We start from the raw sequence: 18,075 nt of genomic DNA on the forward strand, positions 1-18,075 counted from the left end.
TCGGGTGAAGGGGACAATTTGGATAGGCTGCAGCCAACATAAAACTAGTCAATTCATTGATGAATTCTCACGATACAATTATCATTGGGACATACTCAGACTTGTAGATGTTGTAAATAAATAGGAGTAAAACTTCCCCTAACTTGGTTCCCTTTTGATTGTTTAAAGGAAGGAGTTAAACTGAGGAGATTACAGTAGCAGAAGTATAGCAAATGATTTATACAACTAGGCCTCTCTATAACAGTCATCTTCCATAGCAGCCAAGTTCTTTTTGGAACTAATCTTACATGTTAAGTTATGTTATATTAACGTTCTCTATAACAGCATTTCGCTATAGCATTCAAAAAATTATCCCGACAAACGATGCCGTTATAGAGGTTTAACTGTATAGCATGAGCACAAATGTACAATTTGACATATTCTCATTCATATTCAGTTTTTACTTCTTCCTAAAAGCTAAAGAACCCAAATATTTGCTTAATCAAGAGGTATAGCTCGTATGAGTTTAGTATATGCTAGTACTATTTTTAGCTCCCTAGCAGCACATTATTTATTCGGAGAGGACACATTAACATTACACATGGAAATGTGCTCCACAATACTGTTGAGCTGATTATTAGTTATTTGACTAATAATTAGGCAAGCAAACATCTTCTAGGTAGTTGAACAAAATCTGCGTGATCAATATTCTTTTTTCTCTTAACAATTCATTATATTTTGTTGTCTTCTTTTCTCTGTAATTATCTTTAGGCATGAGTACAAAAGTGGAGTTAGGATTTTGAATTTATGGGTTCTAATTCTAGAAAAAGAAAGTTACTGGAGTTTTGATAAATTATTTTTACATATGAAGTGGATTTTTTTTAACAAGAATACAATTACAAGGTATTGCACCAAAGCTATTGAGTTCTGACAACCCGTAAGCGGGATGCTAGATCCCACCTACATGAGTACCATCCAATGTCATCCTACCAACCAATAGAGAATAGTATTAGCTTAAAAATACAAAGAAATGATTTAATTAATCGTATGAATTGTCCACCAAATATGGTTGATCCAAATTTCATCTATGCATAAGTACTTTCGGAAAACCTCTTTCACTTAATTATAACTACCAATAATTTAATTAAAGAGCGTATGCTTTCACATCCAACTTCTTATCCAATCCTTGTAGTTCCTCAAGAACTTCCCCTATAAATATCCTTTAGTAATGATCAATCTCATCAACTCAAGTCAAAACACATCTTAATTTCCTTGTAAACCAAAGCAATCTAGCAAATAATTGTATAACAATGGCTGCTTCCAGCAACTACTCAATCCTTTTCTTGATCGTAGTATTATTGTCCTTTTCAAGCATATCGACAAGTAATGCTGCTCGTAGCCTAATGCAACTTCCCAACTTGCCTACAATCCCGTCGTTGCCACAGCCAACAATGCCACAATTTCCAAATATTCCAAACTTGCCTACAACATTGCCACCATTGCCTAACATGCCTTCACTTCCAAGTATTCCAACTATCCCAACCATTCCTACCCTTTCACCTCCTCCATCCAACTAATTATCTTTCGCGCAACTCCATCTAGGGGTGGCAAAATTGCCTCATCTGCTGATTCAGCCTATTCTGACCCGCCCAAATTCAGCTCAAACCGTTCATTTGCCACCCCTAGCTCTATTCTACTATTAGTAGTTGTTGTTTTAGCTTAATTGTTCTATCTATCATTGCTATTCAGCTTTTTCGATGTATTCGAGTTGATTTTTAGAGTGATGTATGCTCTCTTTTGAATTGTCCGAGTGTTTATGCCTTGATTGTAAAACAGAAATTGATGTAAACTTTCTGTTGTTACTAGTTATTTCGTCTGCTGTCTTTTAAATCATTTCGGCTATCACTTTGCTTTTGAATGATTCATACGATTTTATTTTCTTTTCCCTTCTTAATAGCATGGGTGGAGCCAGCATTATGACTACGGGTTGTGGCAAATAGCTTAGGCTCAAATATTATATATATTTTGTTAAAAACTTCATTTAATAAACTAAAATTTCTAGCTTTGCCGACAATTTATTCAAATTTTCAAATGATAACAAGAGTATACTATCAAAGGTTGTGGTGAGCTAAGTACCACCTCCCTCGTTAATCAAAGGTCTCAAATTTGAATCCTGTGAAAGGAGTCGTCATTGATGGGAAGCCTCTACCCACATTGGGAATTTCCGAAGCAACTAGATTAGTCAGATCCTAAATTAAGTACCGGGCATGGGATGGAATTAAGTAACACTGAGGAATCTTATCTACCATGTATAAACAAGTCGCTTTGGCCGAGTGGTTAAGGCGTGTGCCTGCTAAGTACATGGGGTTTCCCCGCGAGAGTTCGAATCTCTCAGGCGACGGTTTTTTTTTTTTTTCATAACATTCCGCTAGAACCTCGGCTCAAAAGGAAGGAATCTGATGCAAGATTGTAATTTAGGACATAGTTTGCTAATAAAATTATTATTACCTAACCCGTTGGGACATCATTCAACGAAAGCATTGTTGATTAACAACATTAATTAATCATTGTCAGTTAACAATGCCTGATGTTTGATTAGTTTTAATGCCCTTTTTAATGGTGATACCTTCATTCTGATGTTACCTTTTAGCTTACTACTGCTACTTTTACTAGTGGATGCAGGAGGGTGGAGAAATGAAGACGAATATCATTGGGACATAATCAGACTTGTAGTTGTCGTAAATAAATAGGAGTAAAACTTCCCCTAACTTGGTTCCCTTTTTATTGATTAAAGAAAGGAATTAAACTGAGAAGTTTACAGGAGCAAAAGTACTCCAAATAATTTATATAGTTCCTCTTTTGTAACGGTCATTCTCTATAACAACATTTCTTTATAACGGCCAAGTTCTTTTTGGAACTGATTTTTCATGTTAAGTTATGTTATATTATAATGTTCTCTATAATAGCACTTTGCAATAGTATCCAAAATATATTCGGACAATCAATGCCGTTATAGAGAGGTTTGACCGTATAGCACGAGCACAAATGTACCAATCTGACGTATTCGCATTCATTTTCAGTTTTACTTCTTCCGAAAAGTTAAAGAACCCAAATATTTGCTTAATCAAGAGGTATAGATCGTTTGAGTTTAGTATATACAGTAGAAATACTATTTTTAGCTCCCTAGCAAGCATATTATTTCTTCGGAAAAGTGTTAAGACTGCACAATACAGTTGAGCTGATTATTAGTTATTTGACCAATAATTAGGCAAGCAAACATCTCTTAGTTAGTTGAACAAAATCTGTATGATCACTATTCTTTTTTTGTTAACAATTCGTTACATTATGTTGTTTTCTTTTCTTTTCTTTTCTTTGTAACTATCTTTAGGCATGAGTACAAAGGCGGAGAAAGTTACTGGGTTATTGATAAATTATTTTTATATATGAAATGGATTTTTTTAACAAAAATACAATTATAAGGTATTGCACCAAAGCTATTGGGTTCTACCAACTGGTAAGCAGAATGCTAGCTTTGCACCTGCATGAGTACCATCCCAGTGACATGGTACCAACCAATAGAGAATTAGTATTAGTTTAAGAATACAAAGAAATGATTTGATCAATTTGTATGAATTGTCCACTCCAACAAATATGGTTGATCCAAATTTCATCTATGCATAACTACTTTCAAAAACCTTCTTTGACTTAATTATAACTACCAATAATTTAATTAAAGAGCGTATGCTTTCAAACCCAACTTCTCATCCAATCCTTGTAGCCCTCTAGAACTTCCCCTATATATAACCTCTAGTGATGATCAATCTCATCAACTCAAGTCAAAACACACCTTTTCTTTGAGAACAAAGCAATCTTGCAAATTACAAAAAATATGGCTACTTCCAGCAATTGCTCAATCCTTTTCTTGATCATAGCATTATTGTCTTTATCAAGCATATCGACAAGTAATGCTGCTCGTAGCCTAATGCAACTTCCCAACTTGCCTACAATCCCCTCATTGCCTCAGCCAACAATGCCACAATTGCCAAATATTCCCAACTTGCCTACAACAATGCCACCATTGCCAAGTGGTACATCTTTGCCTACATTGCCCTCTGTACCAAAAATGACACTGCCACCAATGCCTGCCATTCCCAACATGCCCTCACTTCCAAGTATTCCCACAATTCCTACACTTTCACCTCCTCCATCCAACTAATTAATCTTGCAACTCCATCCTACTATATTTGTAGTTGTTGTTTTACCTTAATTGTTCTATTTATCGTTTCTATTCAGCTCTTCCGATGTATTCGAGTTTATTTTCAGAGTGATATATGTTGCCTTTTGAATTTCCGAGTGTTTTATGTTTTGATTGTGAAACAGAGTTTGATGTAGTTTCTTTGTTGCTATTAATTATTTCTATCTATTTTGTTGATGATAAGCTCTTTCTTAAATTGTGTGACAATCTCACGAAAAAGCTTAAAATATTAGAGAGAGTAAACTTTTGTTTAATTAAAGTTTTTAACACGCCCTCAAGTACACATCTGATTTTTTTCATGAGTCAAACACGTGAAAATTCTTTTAATCATGGGTGATGAATGACAATGAGACTTAGAATACAGAAACTTTTACTTGCTATACTTTATTGAATTATCCAACTAACTCATCTAAAATTTAAGCTCTTAAGAGAACACTCTTTTACTACTTAAATTTTGTCTTCAACGTTTGGTATCTCAGAACGATGTTTCTTTCTTTTCTTTTTGGAAAAATTAATGGTGAGCATATCAATCGCAAGCCAAACATTTTGGATATAAAAATCAATCGCAAGCCAAACATTTTGGATATAAAAACAGACATTACAAATAAACACTACTCCATTAGATAATTTTACCCTTTTCTTCTAGTAAAACGTGATAGAGGTCTGAGAGCTTATAATTAGAGAAACTGTAGCGGCGCAAAAAAAAAGACAAAAAAAGTTAAATATATATGTACAAACCCCTTCAACGTTAGAAATGTATAGGCCTTTTAACTCATTTTTGGTATCATGTTTACAAAATTTAAATCTTGAAAATCAAAGTGCCACATAAATTAGATTGAGGGAATAACAAGGTAAATACTTATCCATATTGGGTGTTTACACCAAATTAATACAATTTATCATGATTAAGTGATTTAATGAAGTGAATATATACATTAATTAATCGTGATTAAGTGATAGTTGAAAAACATGTTATATATACTCATTGGTTTGATGTAAACACCCGGTGTGGGTACGTTTTTACTGGATAACAATTTCTTCAAATTATGAAATGATAACTACACGAGTATCTTACTACCAAATTTAAAGTTCTCATGGAATGGTAGGTATTCTTTCATTTTTAACTAGAAGTCTCGTGTTCGAGCCTTGGAATAAAATCGTCTTTGGTAGGGAACATTTTACCTCCAACATAGAATATTCCGGGGTGAATCAATATTAGTCAGATCTCCAAGTGGGTACCAAATATCAGATGGGAAAAAAACACTTAATAGTAAGAATATCAGACTTATCTGAGATTGTTTCCTGTTACCATCAACAAAGTCGCTTTGGCCGAGTGGTTAAGGCGTGTGCCTGCTAAGTACATGGGGTTTCCCCGCGAGAGTTCGAATCTCTCAGGCGACGACTTCTTTTTTGCATTCATCAGAGCTGATTTCTTTGTCTGTTGTTACGGATTTAACATAATATGCTTGGTATAAATTTATTATTCTTAACCCGTTGGGAATTTCGTTCAGCGAAGGCAATGTTGATTAACAACATTAGTCATTGTCAATTAACAAAATGCTTGGTGTTGGACCACTCTTAATGCCCTTTCTAATGGTGATACCTTCATTCTGCTGTTACCTTTTAGTTTACTAGTGGATGCAGGAGGGAGGAGAAATGAAGGCGAAAATCGAAGAACTATCTAAGGGATTAACAGTGGTTTTAAATATATCGGATTCAATCAAATTTGAACAAGTTAAAACAGATAAAGTTAATGAACGTGTCACGACCCAACCCGTCCAAAAGATACTTCTAGTGCAACTTTGCCAGAAACTTCCAAGACGTGAATTTGAAACATGTAGAAAGGATGATGTTTGTATAAAAACCATAACCTGGAACAGTATGAACATAAAGCTAAAACTCACCTTCGCGAACCAAAAGGCAAATAATTTGCAAGCACTAGAACTTGAATCAATATTCATCAGACCAATCTAAACTAAGATAATATTCAGATGCTATTGTGTATTTACCAAAAGATAATGAACTCATCCCTACTGTATAGCGGGAAAAGTTACCAGATAATTTACCTCAACATCTGAAGAATACAACAATCATATTCGATGCCCATTATGTTCTTGAATGGACATGCAAATCTGTCATAAATTATTGAATAGTTCCATAGAATAAGTCGCGAATTAAAGATGAATGAACATAACTGATGGTATACCTTAATTTGGTCCAGGAGTAAGTTCAAATGGTACAGAAGGGCTCGGATTAAAATGAATTTCTTTAACCGTTAGAGAAGCTTTACAGAATGTGAGGAACAAATGATAATGCTACCCTTAGTCTCTGTCAAAGCTTCGTTTATAGATACGCCTTTCTGAAATGGCATCAAACAATGTATACCAAGCAAAAAAATGGGGAATCCTTTTTTCCGTGTTATTCCTTCAACAAATGGAACAGGAGCCGTAAACCTTTTCAATTTGGCTGCCTGCTTCTCTAATTTACATTATGATAGCTATCTGAAGTATAAATTAAGTTGCCTCCTGATTCAAAGAAAATCTGGCTGGCCTGTGGATGTCAAGCAACGATGCCACATGCGGCTGTTGGGGTCGACAAGTCTGGGTTTAGAGATGACTTCTGGAATTGGAAAGTAGACATAATGAGTATTGCATATACCCACTGTGATACCACTATATCCAGCAAATGCACCGTGAACCTGTCAAAATGAAGTGTGCAAATCGAATAAATAAATGGTTGAATAATGTCTCAATCACAAAAAAACACAAGTCAGAAGCATAATTAATAAATAAATGAGCATGAGAGACTTACAGCATTTTGCCCAAGTACCGTGCACAAAATTCCATCTGAAGCATTTGCACGGCATGCACGGATCATGTAAGTAGGATCAATGTATTTCACATCAGCTCCTCCGATCTCCTTGAAGTACTTTTTAATCTGTCGGAAGAAGGCAGATTATCATGAATTCTCATAATAAGAACGATAACAAAGTGAGCCATGAGCCTTCATAGAGTAAGGAAATTTCTACTGCCAGGTACGGTGCTTTAAACAATCACTCGACTAAACCTCACAAATTAATTGGGGATGGTTATACAGATGCTCTGTTTGTATTAGCTTATTCCAGATAGCATCCAGCGGATTTATATTGATTTGGCTATTTTTACACTGGCAGTCAACCTACCACAACGCTTCTCTTGTATACTAGCTTGGGACCGGCTATGACACTCATATAAGCAGATTTAAAACAACAAAGTGATGATGACCACAAATTAGATACTAAGAGACGGCAGTTAAAAGTGACTGAAGATGACCTCATTTCGATCGAAACAAGCAAGGACACCAGTTATAGCAGTTTGATACACAATTACAGGTTATTCTTAGATGAATTTGTATTCAGCTAAGAATTTTCTTTCTAGAAACTCCAGAACATGAGTTTCAAGATTCTTATGTGCAATACATGGGACCGCACAAGAAATAGTAAAACTAGGAGTTACATCCAACTAAAAGGCTCGTATTGGACAAAGTACCAGGTAGCCCTTACGAGTGATTTGGTGAAGTAACTGGAACTTCTCTTATGAAGAAGGCCAATACAGAAGGAAAATCCACAGAATGACAAAGGATGTACACTCCAACATGCATTAAAAATAGCTAAGGTGTATCAAGCAACAATCCCACAAAGGTAAAGCTGGCCAATCACTAACCTCTTGTTGCAAATAAACACCAATGTCTCCGAGTACAGCATTTCCAGATGCATCTTTTGCATTGGTTTTCTCAAGGAAATCCTGCAGTGAAGATTGGGTCAGATGCAGTTAAGTGTTATAAAGAATCAGAAACTAATCCATCTGCTTTCATTTACTGTAGTTTGCAACAATAAATTGCAATCAGTAACCAAAAACTGTAAACATCCAACTAAAAACCTTTTGAGCGTTGTCTAGTATAGTGAGTGACAACATTGAACTGAAAGAAAAGTTAAAAAAAAAAAAGAAGAAGAAGAAGATCTTCTAATATAAATAAAAAACAGAGGGAATAACTTATGGGCAAGGATAATAATTATTGCACCTAATATTGAGTTCTTAATGAAAAGGCAAACGGATTCCTACAAAGCAAATGCAAATTGCACTAGAGAGTGTGTGACTATAGTAAAAAGACAACCATGACTGGGGTCTTTTTCCACAAAACTCCATTATATGAAGCTTTGAAGTCCTTCAACTATAACACACAGTTTATGGAGAGGGTCCAGACTCCAGATGATAGGCAGAAGTGAAGAAAGAAAAGGAAGCACCGATGGAAGTTACTATGAAGTGCTATTTACTGTTGTCGCACGCTTTGACTATATAGTTGTGACGCTTTCCACATGCAAGCTTGGTTAGTTTCATAGAAATTGCTTTCATTTTCTGTTAGCTGGGCAAAATATCTCAGGTTTAGCAAACTTAAAAGGACCATAAGTGCTCGTCATAATATAATAGAGATGAAGATAAACCTATCCCAAACCTAGGGGACCTTTTCAGTTAAAAAAGATCTCATCTAATGGTACATCTCAATGCACCACAAACATAATTATGACGGAACTAACCTGCCCAGCTCCCTCTGCTGCACAGATAACAGCTGATCCCTTTGTCTCGAGCAGATATTTTAGATGCCTCAATACACCATGTGGGCCATGCAGATTAAAAGGAACCTGAGATATGGAAATAAGATACGATCTTAATGAGGAACTCATCAGAAAAGCATTGCATAACATCTGATAGATATCAGTCATACCTCTGGAATCAAGCATATGTCTATTTGTCCACTAGCTAGGGATGCTTGCATAGCTATAAACCCACTACTACGGCCCATCAACTTCACAATTCCAATACCATGATATGCACTATGCGCCTGCAAACGAGCGAAAAAGAAACTTCATCTAAAGAAAATTGCATGGAAGAAGTATAACAACAACAAACCTAGTGTAATCCCACAATAGTGGGGTCTGTGGAGGGCTTAATGTACGCAGCCTTACCCCTACCTGGGTAGAGAGGCTGTTTCCGGCTGAGGAAAAAGTAAATGAGCACTTATCTTCGGGAAATCAATCCTTAACATGAGAAAAATTTTGAAGATGTAAGTTTAGATAGAGGCAAAATAAGAAATACTTGAAAAACAAACTCGATCCAAAAAATAGGGCAAACATTAGTCACTGATCACCAGGAACTTCCCCAAAAAAGAAAAGGGAACAAAAAAAAGTTAGAGGATTCTGTCAAACAAGGAGTTCTTGCAAGATTTGGAAGATGACGAAAAACGTAACCACACTGAGACAACTTCACAGAAGAGAAGTATACGAGATTGTCTGGGAGTTCCTTCTCAGAAGAGAATTAAGTCAGAAGGAGGTCCAGCAAATTGAAGGGAGCAAAGCATAGGAAAAGAAGGGGCAAGGTGCAGGTCATTTAATAAAAGTAGAAAGTTTTTCCTATCATAGAATAGATCCGGGAAGAAAGGATGAAATTGTAGTAGATCATAAAGTAGTACCTCAATGTAAGCAGAATTAATGGCTCTCTGTGCTTCTTCAACAGCAGTATCAAAACCAAATGTCTTATCCATAAGCATAATATCGTTGTCTATAGTTTTTGGCACACCAACGACAGCCACCTTTATACGTCTTTTACGGCACTGTACATCCAGTCGACAAAATCAAATTAGACTTTCGAACAATAGCAGATAGACTTAATGCTATTAACCATTCAACAACGAAGAACATCGGGGGAAACTATTAGACTGTTGCATATTCATGCTCATCTGAAACATTTTCTTTCTTCAATTACAGGGAAAACTTTAAATTCAAAGCATAAGTTTCTATCGAAGAGGGACATTCACTCTACTTTTCTTATTTTGAAAATAATTCACTCTACATTTCTAATAGCGACATTCTCGATTCACTTCGCTATACAGTCTCCAACTATACACCTAACCTCAAATAATCAGAGAACATTAGTCAAAAATGCATATTGGTCTAAAAAGAGCACCCATATGAATATAGAGGTCAGGCATAACAACCTCATCATGAATTGCATTTGCACCAGCATGTGTACCATTTCCACCCAGCACAAAGAGCATGTTGATTCCTCTTTCCTGACAATTAGTAAAAGAAGTGAAACTTAGACAAACCCTAGCAAAATCATTTGTCATGCAACGATCCAAGCAAGTTATGCATTTGCTGAATACAAGAAAATCAGTTAAGTACCTGGATGCTGTCCACGATATCACTAACTTTAGGTCCTCCACGTGATACTCCCAGCAAGCTTCCCCCCGAAAGATGAACATTTTGCACCACTTTCCTGGATAACTAAGAATAAAGCAGGTGGACAAAAATCACTAAAGCACCTAACCTCACTAAAGAGAAATATATCCATTGTAGAATAATAGCCTATCAGTAATGACCGTGTGGAGATTAAAGTTAGGCTTTTGCACTTCATTCTGAATAACAGAACTTAAATTTTAAGAAGTGTTTGGGCAGTGAAGAAGAGTTAAAGTAACTTACTGGCATCTCAGCTAAATCTTTTTCTGAAAATCCACGATATCCAAAAGGAATTCCCACAATTTGCTTGACTCCATATATCTCAAGGGTTATGACTATCTGCGACCAGTGAAAACAAAGAGAAGATGACGAACAACACCAGTGCAGCAGTAATAACTACATCCCTCAGAAATCAAAGAATCAAAACCAAACAATAACAATATGCTAATACCTGTCGAATAACATCATTAAGCCCGGGGCAAAGTCCACCACAAGTTACAATTGCTGCTTTCACCTCTTCTGGCTTGAAAAATATTTTCTCTCGAGGACCAGCACGGTGAACCCTGAAAATAATTGGTTCCATATTCATGCTAGATGTTAAAGGCTTACCAATTTAAAATAAGAATCATGCTTCGCACAATATTATTGTATCTACACCCTGAGTCGTAATTCTTATAAGGCAGTCAAAACTCGTCTACTCAATGTTCAGTAATTCTATACCAAAACAAACACTTACAAGGAGCTAACACTGTTTCACATCACAACTTTCCCAAGTTCCAGTAATAGATAACCTGTAATTTATTCAAACACTCCCCTCATCATTTGAAGAACTCTTTTAGTTTTTGTAACTGTGGTGTCGGGGCCAGCTTGCGCAGCAGGTACCAGGTAATTCTGTCCACCAAGGCTTGGACAGATGGGAAGAAATCACCTAGTGTTTTTGTCTTTGCTGGGATTTGAACCTGAGACCCCATAGTTCTCAATCCACTTCATGAGCACTAGGCCAAACCCTTGAGCACTCTCTAGTTTTATTTCTATCAGATATGAGAAACGAAATCTCGAACTTAGAAGATGGCAAGGAAATGGATAATGCCAAGTTGGGTGTTGAACTGTCTGGATAGTGGAAAAATCAACATTGATAGAGGGCTTCAATTTGTGACAATTGGGAGCAGGAGCTCATAGATGCAGAAAGATTATTTAGTAATCTAGAATCATTTTGCCAATCTATAGACATACATTGCACTATGAAAGGCTTATGCCTGAATAAAAGGGGGTGAGAGTGGTTAAACTGATAGTAGTACAAAATTAATCTGATAGTAGTACAAAATTAAATTTGTATCATTTCCTCAACAGGTATATAATTGTATCCTTCCAACTCTTTAATGTAGAAAAGCTAAAGAACTTTACCATTGCTCTACCCATGAACAATTGGGATCAATGCACTCAGCACCAGCAGATGATGGGGAGGAATAATTAATTACCTGAAATGTAAATTGCTTACTTGAGTCAACTAGAATTAAATAATATGAGTGGCCTTGGAGGAAATAGAACAAGAAACAACAACAGTTTACGTTTCCATCAGCAGATAACAAAAACAAATAGCTTACTTTCTCAATTACTTTGTCCATTCCAAGGGTAGTCCTATTACACCTCCCGGGAGCCAAACAACATTTGAATAAGGTATTCAAATATATTTTTTACCATTTTGAAATCGCATAAAGGTTGCCACTTTAGTTTTTTATCAAATAGTATCTAAATGATCAAAATTTTAGATGAGTTGAGATAAATTGATCCTTGATAATTGATACGTGAAAGGCCATCAATTCTGGAACGGTGAGATAGAATCATCTTCAGCAAGGAATATACTTCACACTCTTAACTAACGGATGAAAAAAAAAAAACTTGTGATCTAAAAACTAGATCTTTTAGCTTTTTGAACTGCTTACCTACTTCCATAAAATTGATCCACATGAGACGACAACAATAACATACCCACAAGTGGGGTCTGGAGAGGGTAGGATGTCCGCAGACCTTACCCCTAGCTTTGTGCGGTAGAGAGGTTGTTTCCGATAGACCCTCAGCTCACGTGAGACATGGTGTATTTTTCCCGGTCAAGAGAGAAATCACTACCGAAGACATGATATAAAAGTGAGCCAAATAGTTAAACACGCCCACCCCTAACTGTAGGGCTACTAAAGGTAGATATATTTTTTATAACTGTGGTGTCAAGGCCATCATGTGTGCACCTCGACCAATTCCGCGAGGTACCTCCTATCTCCCACCAGCACATGTACCCAGTAAATCTGTCCTACCAACACATGTACCTGGTAAATCTGTCCCACTAGCACAGGTACCGACTACTAAAGATGGATACTAGTGCCTGACTATTTAATATATCTATCAATGTCAAGGGAGAAAAAGAAAACATAGTACAAGAGACAAATTACCAGAAGGTTATGCAGTCACATCTCTCTATAACGGCATCCGCATATAACAGCACCTCTCTATAACAGTCAAGTTTTTTCGGAACCGATTTTTTATGTTATATTTTACTTCTCTATAACAGCATTTCACCTATAACAATAATAGCCAACTTTATAACAGTATGCTCTTTGTAAAATTACCCCCCATAAAACAGCTATCTTCTTTTTTTGATAATATAATAATTAACCATCTTTATAAAACTAGAATTTCTATGATTACCAATAATAAGTGTAGAGATTTTGACCAACTATTTGATCCTTTAATACACTATTTATGACAAAAAATATCATATGAATATATATATATATATATAGAGAGAGAGAGAGAGAGAGATTTTCATCATTAAAAGATTTTCCTTCGTTATACAAACTGTGATAAAGCTTAGAATTTGGCAATTAAAATGAAAAATTAGATTTTTGCATCTTTTTTGCCTATAATAACAAAATATTATTTAAATGTCAATGTTGTTATAGGTGTATAACAGCCAAAAATTTCGGACCCAATGATGCTGTTATAGAGAGGTTTGACTATATTTGTTTTCTCTACCAAGTTTAAAACTACATTAAGACGAGCCAGAGCTTTTCCACTTTTGAATTAAAGACAATAATCAAGTAGTTGGAGGCATGCTGACTTTTGACCTAAAGCCCATTACCCCAGCAAAACATAAGGGGGTGATTACCAATGCTACATGCACTAATTCAAGGATACGTACCCAGGGGCGTATCTATGTGGATGATTGGGAGTGCCATGCCACCCGGACACCTCGGTTGAAATTTCATTTGTATATATATATATATATATATATATACGTGTTAAATGTTACTCCAGCCACCTGCAGTTACATAAGCGCGCTTGGTGCCACTGGAGAAAGGTCAAGGATTCGGCTCACGCGTGCGAGTTCGATACCAGAGGGCGACACATTTTAAGAACTTTTTTATGCTGAGTTTTTTGTTTCTTTTGCGAAAGATGGTTCACGCCCGGCGTACTCGAACCCACAATCGCTTGGTAAAAGTCAAAAGCATCATCCATGAAGCCACTGGAGCTATAATCTTCAAGTACATTAATATACTTTATTTATTAAAATGACACCAGCCTGATACCTTAGCTTTAAAAGTTTTTAATTTTATTTTTGTTGATTTTTTTCTCTGCGTCAAAATTTCAGAAACTCAGCAGTAATTTTTCTTTCTCTTTGTTCGATTATCTAAATCATTTGGATTCATATGAAAAAAATAGTTTAAACTATGATATTTAAATTTTGTTGAAGATTTTAATTAACAAAATAGACCATGTTGCAATTAAGACGACATGAAAACTAGACTGAAATCCCATTTGATTTCTTTGGTCTCTTTAATTGAGACTTTGTGTTTTTGTGAATTGAGATTTTTCACATATAACTTTGTCTCTATTACTGAAATTATGTATGTGAAATTGTTCGGCCTCTTTATATTTAGTTTGTTTATATTTATGTCATATATCATTGAGTGTTTTTTCCTTTGCGCCAAGTTTTCATAATTATTTCATCTTTTTCGTTCGTTCCATTGTCGATATAAATTGAAAAGATAAATACCAGAACCGAAGCCAAAGTTGATAAAACCGACCAAATATTTACCCTATTTGGACCTTGTAAATAGCAACATCTATGTTCAAAGCACGTTGGCACACGTAACCTCCAAATCCTGGATCCATCTCTGTACATACCCCAATGGTTGTTCATAAGTACATGGTCGGATAGCGCTTTTGCAAATTTGGTGTATTTTGAAGAATCCATACAAAGTACACATAATCTACCCCCCACCCCCCTCCAAGAAGAATCTCATTAACTCCCACATGATTTCTGAAAGGCGTATTTTCCCATTTTGGCACGAAGCGATAGATCAATATGACATCATAAAATACACTTTTTACTACCATAACAAACAGGAAACTGAATTCATTGGTCAAAAGCTATGCAAAATTAGTAGGGACTTACTTTAAGAAGTACTCTGTCACTATTGTTAATATAACCATGCCATTTTTCATCTGAGGGGTAACCTTCTGCAAACTCCTCAGATACTGGTGTCCTGTAACAGGAATGATGCACTAAAGTTAGAACAATTACTCCTTAAACAACTTTTTCTGTCCAAAATCTTCATCATTATTAAGAAAATGCATCTCTTTCCATATAATTTACCAGTCCACCTGACCAACTGCATTCCAACAAAATATGCAATTAAACTAGCAAATACTAGTAGTAAATACAGAAAAGTAACTAATGCTACAAAACAGCAGAATAATCAAATCTGACTTGGACACTCCTCCGTTCCAATTTGTATGATACTATCCCGAATATCTGACACAATTCTAATTATATATAACTTTACAATTCATCGAATGATTCGAGATTTTAAACTTTCATACGATATTTGGTCCACACACATTTCACCGTTGATATACAATACTTTCTTTCTTTCTTCTCTTTTTCTTTTGAAATAGTTCCTTCACTCTTGAATGGAATCTCTTTTTTTAATCTTTCCAAATCAGGTGAATCTGGCCGCAGCAAATTAAAGTATTGAACTTTATGTTCAATCAAATGTAAAATTAAATGAACGGGATATCAATTATAGCACCTTCCTGATCCACGTAAACTAGCAATTACACGCAGTTAATCCACATACAAAAAAAAAAAAAAAAAAAAACACTTCTGTAAATAAATCTAAATATTTCACTTCTATTTCCAGTTCAACTAGTAATTCAACACACAGTTCATCCACATAAAAACGAGAAACTTACGCTAAACATTCAAAAGAAAAAAAAAAACAGCTCTTTACAAAAGAGTACTTCCTTCTTCTCAAATTAGTTGTCGTAATTTCTAAAAATAGTTGTCTCAAACTATTTGTCATTTTAAAGTTGAAGACAAAATTCATTATTCTCGTATCAAATTTAAATTCCTACAAGTTTCTATAATTCTTCACTAAATAAACCTACAACACACAGTTAATACACATAAAAAACGATAAAAAATAAAAAAATAAAAAAACAGTTGTATACAATACAGTACCTATTTTTAAGGCAAAAAGTAGAAGGATATAAAACAGAATCAGGAAAAACATCAGTAATATGAGGAATATTAAAACGAGCTTCAAATTCTGTTTGATATTTTAATTTCCAATCTGAATCACTAAAATCAATTCCCTCAGCATTTTTCAATAATTTTTACACCGGAAAAGGGCCTAAAATACCCCCGAACTATTAGAATTAGTACAAAAATACCCTTCATCCACTTTGAGCCCCCAGATACCCTGCCGTCCACATATGAGGTCTAATATACTCTTATTTCTAACAACCTCATCTCATTTACGACATGACAGCAATACAATTTTCTATAAGTCTTCACTAAATAAACAATTCAACTAGCAATACAACACACAGTTAATACACATAAAAAACGATAAAAAAAAAAAAAAAAAAAACAGTAGTATACAATACAGTACCTCATTTTAAGACAAAAAGTGGAAGGATACGAAACGGCATCAGGAAAAACATCAGTAATATGAGGAATATTAAAACGAGCTTCAAATTCTGTTTGATATTTTAATTTCCAATCTGGATCACTAAAATCAATTCCTTCAGCAATTTTAGATACTCCGTTACTGGCTTGCACTTTAATTCCGTTAAAATTCCGTACAGTTTTCAACTTAACGGAACGGAAAAAGAAATCGTTATCGCTGTTAACGGTCGTTGATGGTAGAATAATTGCCTTCTGTCCGATTGACGGCGAAAGTGACTCCATTAAAATGAACTCTGCGTGTGATTTCTCTGTGTATATATATATAGAGAGAGAGGTGGAAAGATCGGAGAGAGTGACGGAGAAACAAAGAAGAGAGAGACTAGAACAGTGGAGAATGTAGCAGCCAGCCTGCGAGCAAAACAATGATCATTTTTTTTTTTTTTTGGGGGGGGGGGGGGTGGTTGGGGGGTTTTAGGAGGGGTTGGTGCATGGAGTTTGACCTTTTTCTTGTTGGCTTTCTGGTGGTCAGTTTTCAACCCTCTTAAAGGCCGTCCTACGTGTTCTTACTAAAGTTAAATACGGTCTAAAATAGGGCTGGACATAAATTATCGAAAATCGAATTATCAAATTGAATCGAGAATTTCGATAATTTGATATTCGGTACGATATTCGAGAATAAAATTTAAAAATTATGGTATTCGGGTTCGGGATCGGTAAGAGACATTAGTACGGTAATTTCCCGAATACCGAATTATTCACTCTAATGTGTTTACTATATTTCTGTACTCCTGGTTGTGACCTTGTGTTGTCCTCCATTTGAATGATTTTCATATCCAGTTGCTGTGGAGATCTTTATCTTTTTCCTCCCGTCCCCTGCCCTTCTTTTTCACTTTGTTTTCCCCTCCGTTCTGCTTGTCCCGAAACTGTGCTTCTTCAATTTGAATATAAAAGCACGTTTCTCTGGTAGAATATGCTTCGTCGTTGAACTTCAAATATGTTGGAATGTAAAGAGTTGTTTAGAAGTATACAAATCTGTTTCAATTATATGGTACCTCAACTTTTGTATACTTTGTTTCCTTAAATGGTAAATCCCGAATACCGTATCGAAATTTACCGAATCGAAGTTTGATTTACCGGACCGAACCAAACTTTTTCGGTTTGGTATTTGGTATCTACTGTCAATTACCGAATCCGAACTTTAAAAATACCGAACCGAATACCGAACGCCCACCCCTAGTCTAAAACACTCTTTTGTTCGTTTTTATTTGTTCTCTATATTAAGAATAGGTATTTAGTTTTATTTATTAAATTTGAAAAACTAAGAGATAATATATCATTTTGTTTCTATTTTACTTATATTTAATTATAGAATTGAAAATTTAAGGAATTGTTAGTGGCTGCATAATTTTTAAAATATTTTTTATTTTCTTTTTTATGTTGAAACAGAGATTTTATTAATAAATATTGTCGGTACAAGATCTGTTTAATCCCTTAATTCTTCTCTCCTGAATTTACTGCATAATTTAAGGGCTGTTAGTAGTCTATTTCTCAAAAATAGGATGACCTCCTTGTGTTGTATTTGATCTCCAAGAACGTCCGCTA

At 35.3% G+C, this 18,075-nt stretch overlaps 2 protein-coding genes and 2 non-coding genes across 4 annotated transcripts; 3 read left to right on the forward strand and 1 right to left on the reverse strand.

Moving 5' to 3' along the window:
* The first annotated feature begins 2,298 nt into the window (after window positions 1-2,298).
* Window positions 2,299-2,380, forward strand: TRNAS-GCU (transfer RNA serine (anticodon GCU)). Its single transcript has one exon. It is a non-coding gene; the product is annotated as a tRNA-Ser (tRNA).
* A 1,488-nt stretch (window positions 2,381-3,868) lies between these two features.
* On the forward strand, window positions 3,869-4,195 carry LOC132613451 (protein PELPK2-like). The gene has a single exon (XM_060327473.1). The coding sequence runs from the start codon at window positions 3,869-3,871 to the stop codon at window positions 4,193-4,195; it is 327 nt and encodes a 108-aa protein (XP_060183456.1).
* Window positions 4,196-5,553: 1,358 nt separating this feature from the next.
* Window positions 5,554-5,635, forward strand: TRNAS-GCU (transfer RNA serine (anticodon GCU)). Its single transcript has one exon. It is a non-coding gene; the product is annotated as a tRNA-Ser (tRNA).
* A 773-nt stretch (window positions 5,636-6,408) lies between these two features.
* On the reverse strand, window positions 6,409-16,914 carry LOC132614201 (ATP-dependent 6-phosphofructokinase 5, chloroplastic-like). Its single transcript, XM_060328599.1, has 13 exons — window positions 16,457-16,914; window positions 14,956-15,046; window positions 11,910-11,983; window positions 10,957-11,068; window positions 10,749-10,844; window positions 10,452-10,553; window positions 10,265-10,339; window positions 9,740-9,880; window positions 8,996-9,112; window positions 8,808-8,912; window positions 7,936-8,016; window positions 7,046-7,171; window positions 6,409-6,932 (listed from the first exon to the last, which is right to left on the reverse strand). The coding sequence occupies exons 1-13, from the start codon at window positions 16,753-16,755 to the stop codon at window positions 6,765-6,767; spliced, it is 1,587 nt and encodes a 528-aa protein (XP_060184582.1). The 5' UTR covers window positions 16,756-16,914; the 3' UTR covers window positions 6,409-6,764.
* Between the last annotated feature and the right edge of the window lie 1,161 nt (window positions 16,915-18,075).

This window comes from Lycium barbarum, chromosome 10, assembly GCF_019175385.1.
Source record: "Lycium barbarum isolate Lr01 chromosome 10, ASM1917538v2, whole genome shotgun sequence".
Classification (NCBI taxonomy): Eukaryota; Viridiplantae; Streptophyta; class Magnoliopsida; order Solanales; family Solanaceae; genus Lycium; species Lycium barbarum.

Excerpts from the sequence above, each read along its gene's own strand:
- LOC132613451 (XM_060327473.1), top strand. The coding sequence starts at position 3,869 with ATGGCTACTTCCAGCAATTGCTCAATCCTTTTCTTGATCATAGCATTA.
- LOC132614201 (XM_060328599.1), bottom strand. The coding sequence starts at position 16,755 with ATGGAGTCACTTTCGCCGTCAATCGGACAGAAGGCAATTATTCTACCA. Across the intron at positions 11,069-11,909 it reads TGTTCATGGGTAGAGCAATG|GGTTCACCGTGCTGGTCCTC; the intron begins GTAAAGTTCTTT and ends AATTATTTTCAG. Across the intron at positions 10,554-10,748 it reads AAGATTTAGCTGAGATGCCA|TTATCCAGGAAAGTGGTGCA; the intron begins GTAAGTTACTTT and ends CTTTATTCTTAG.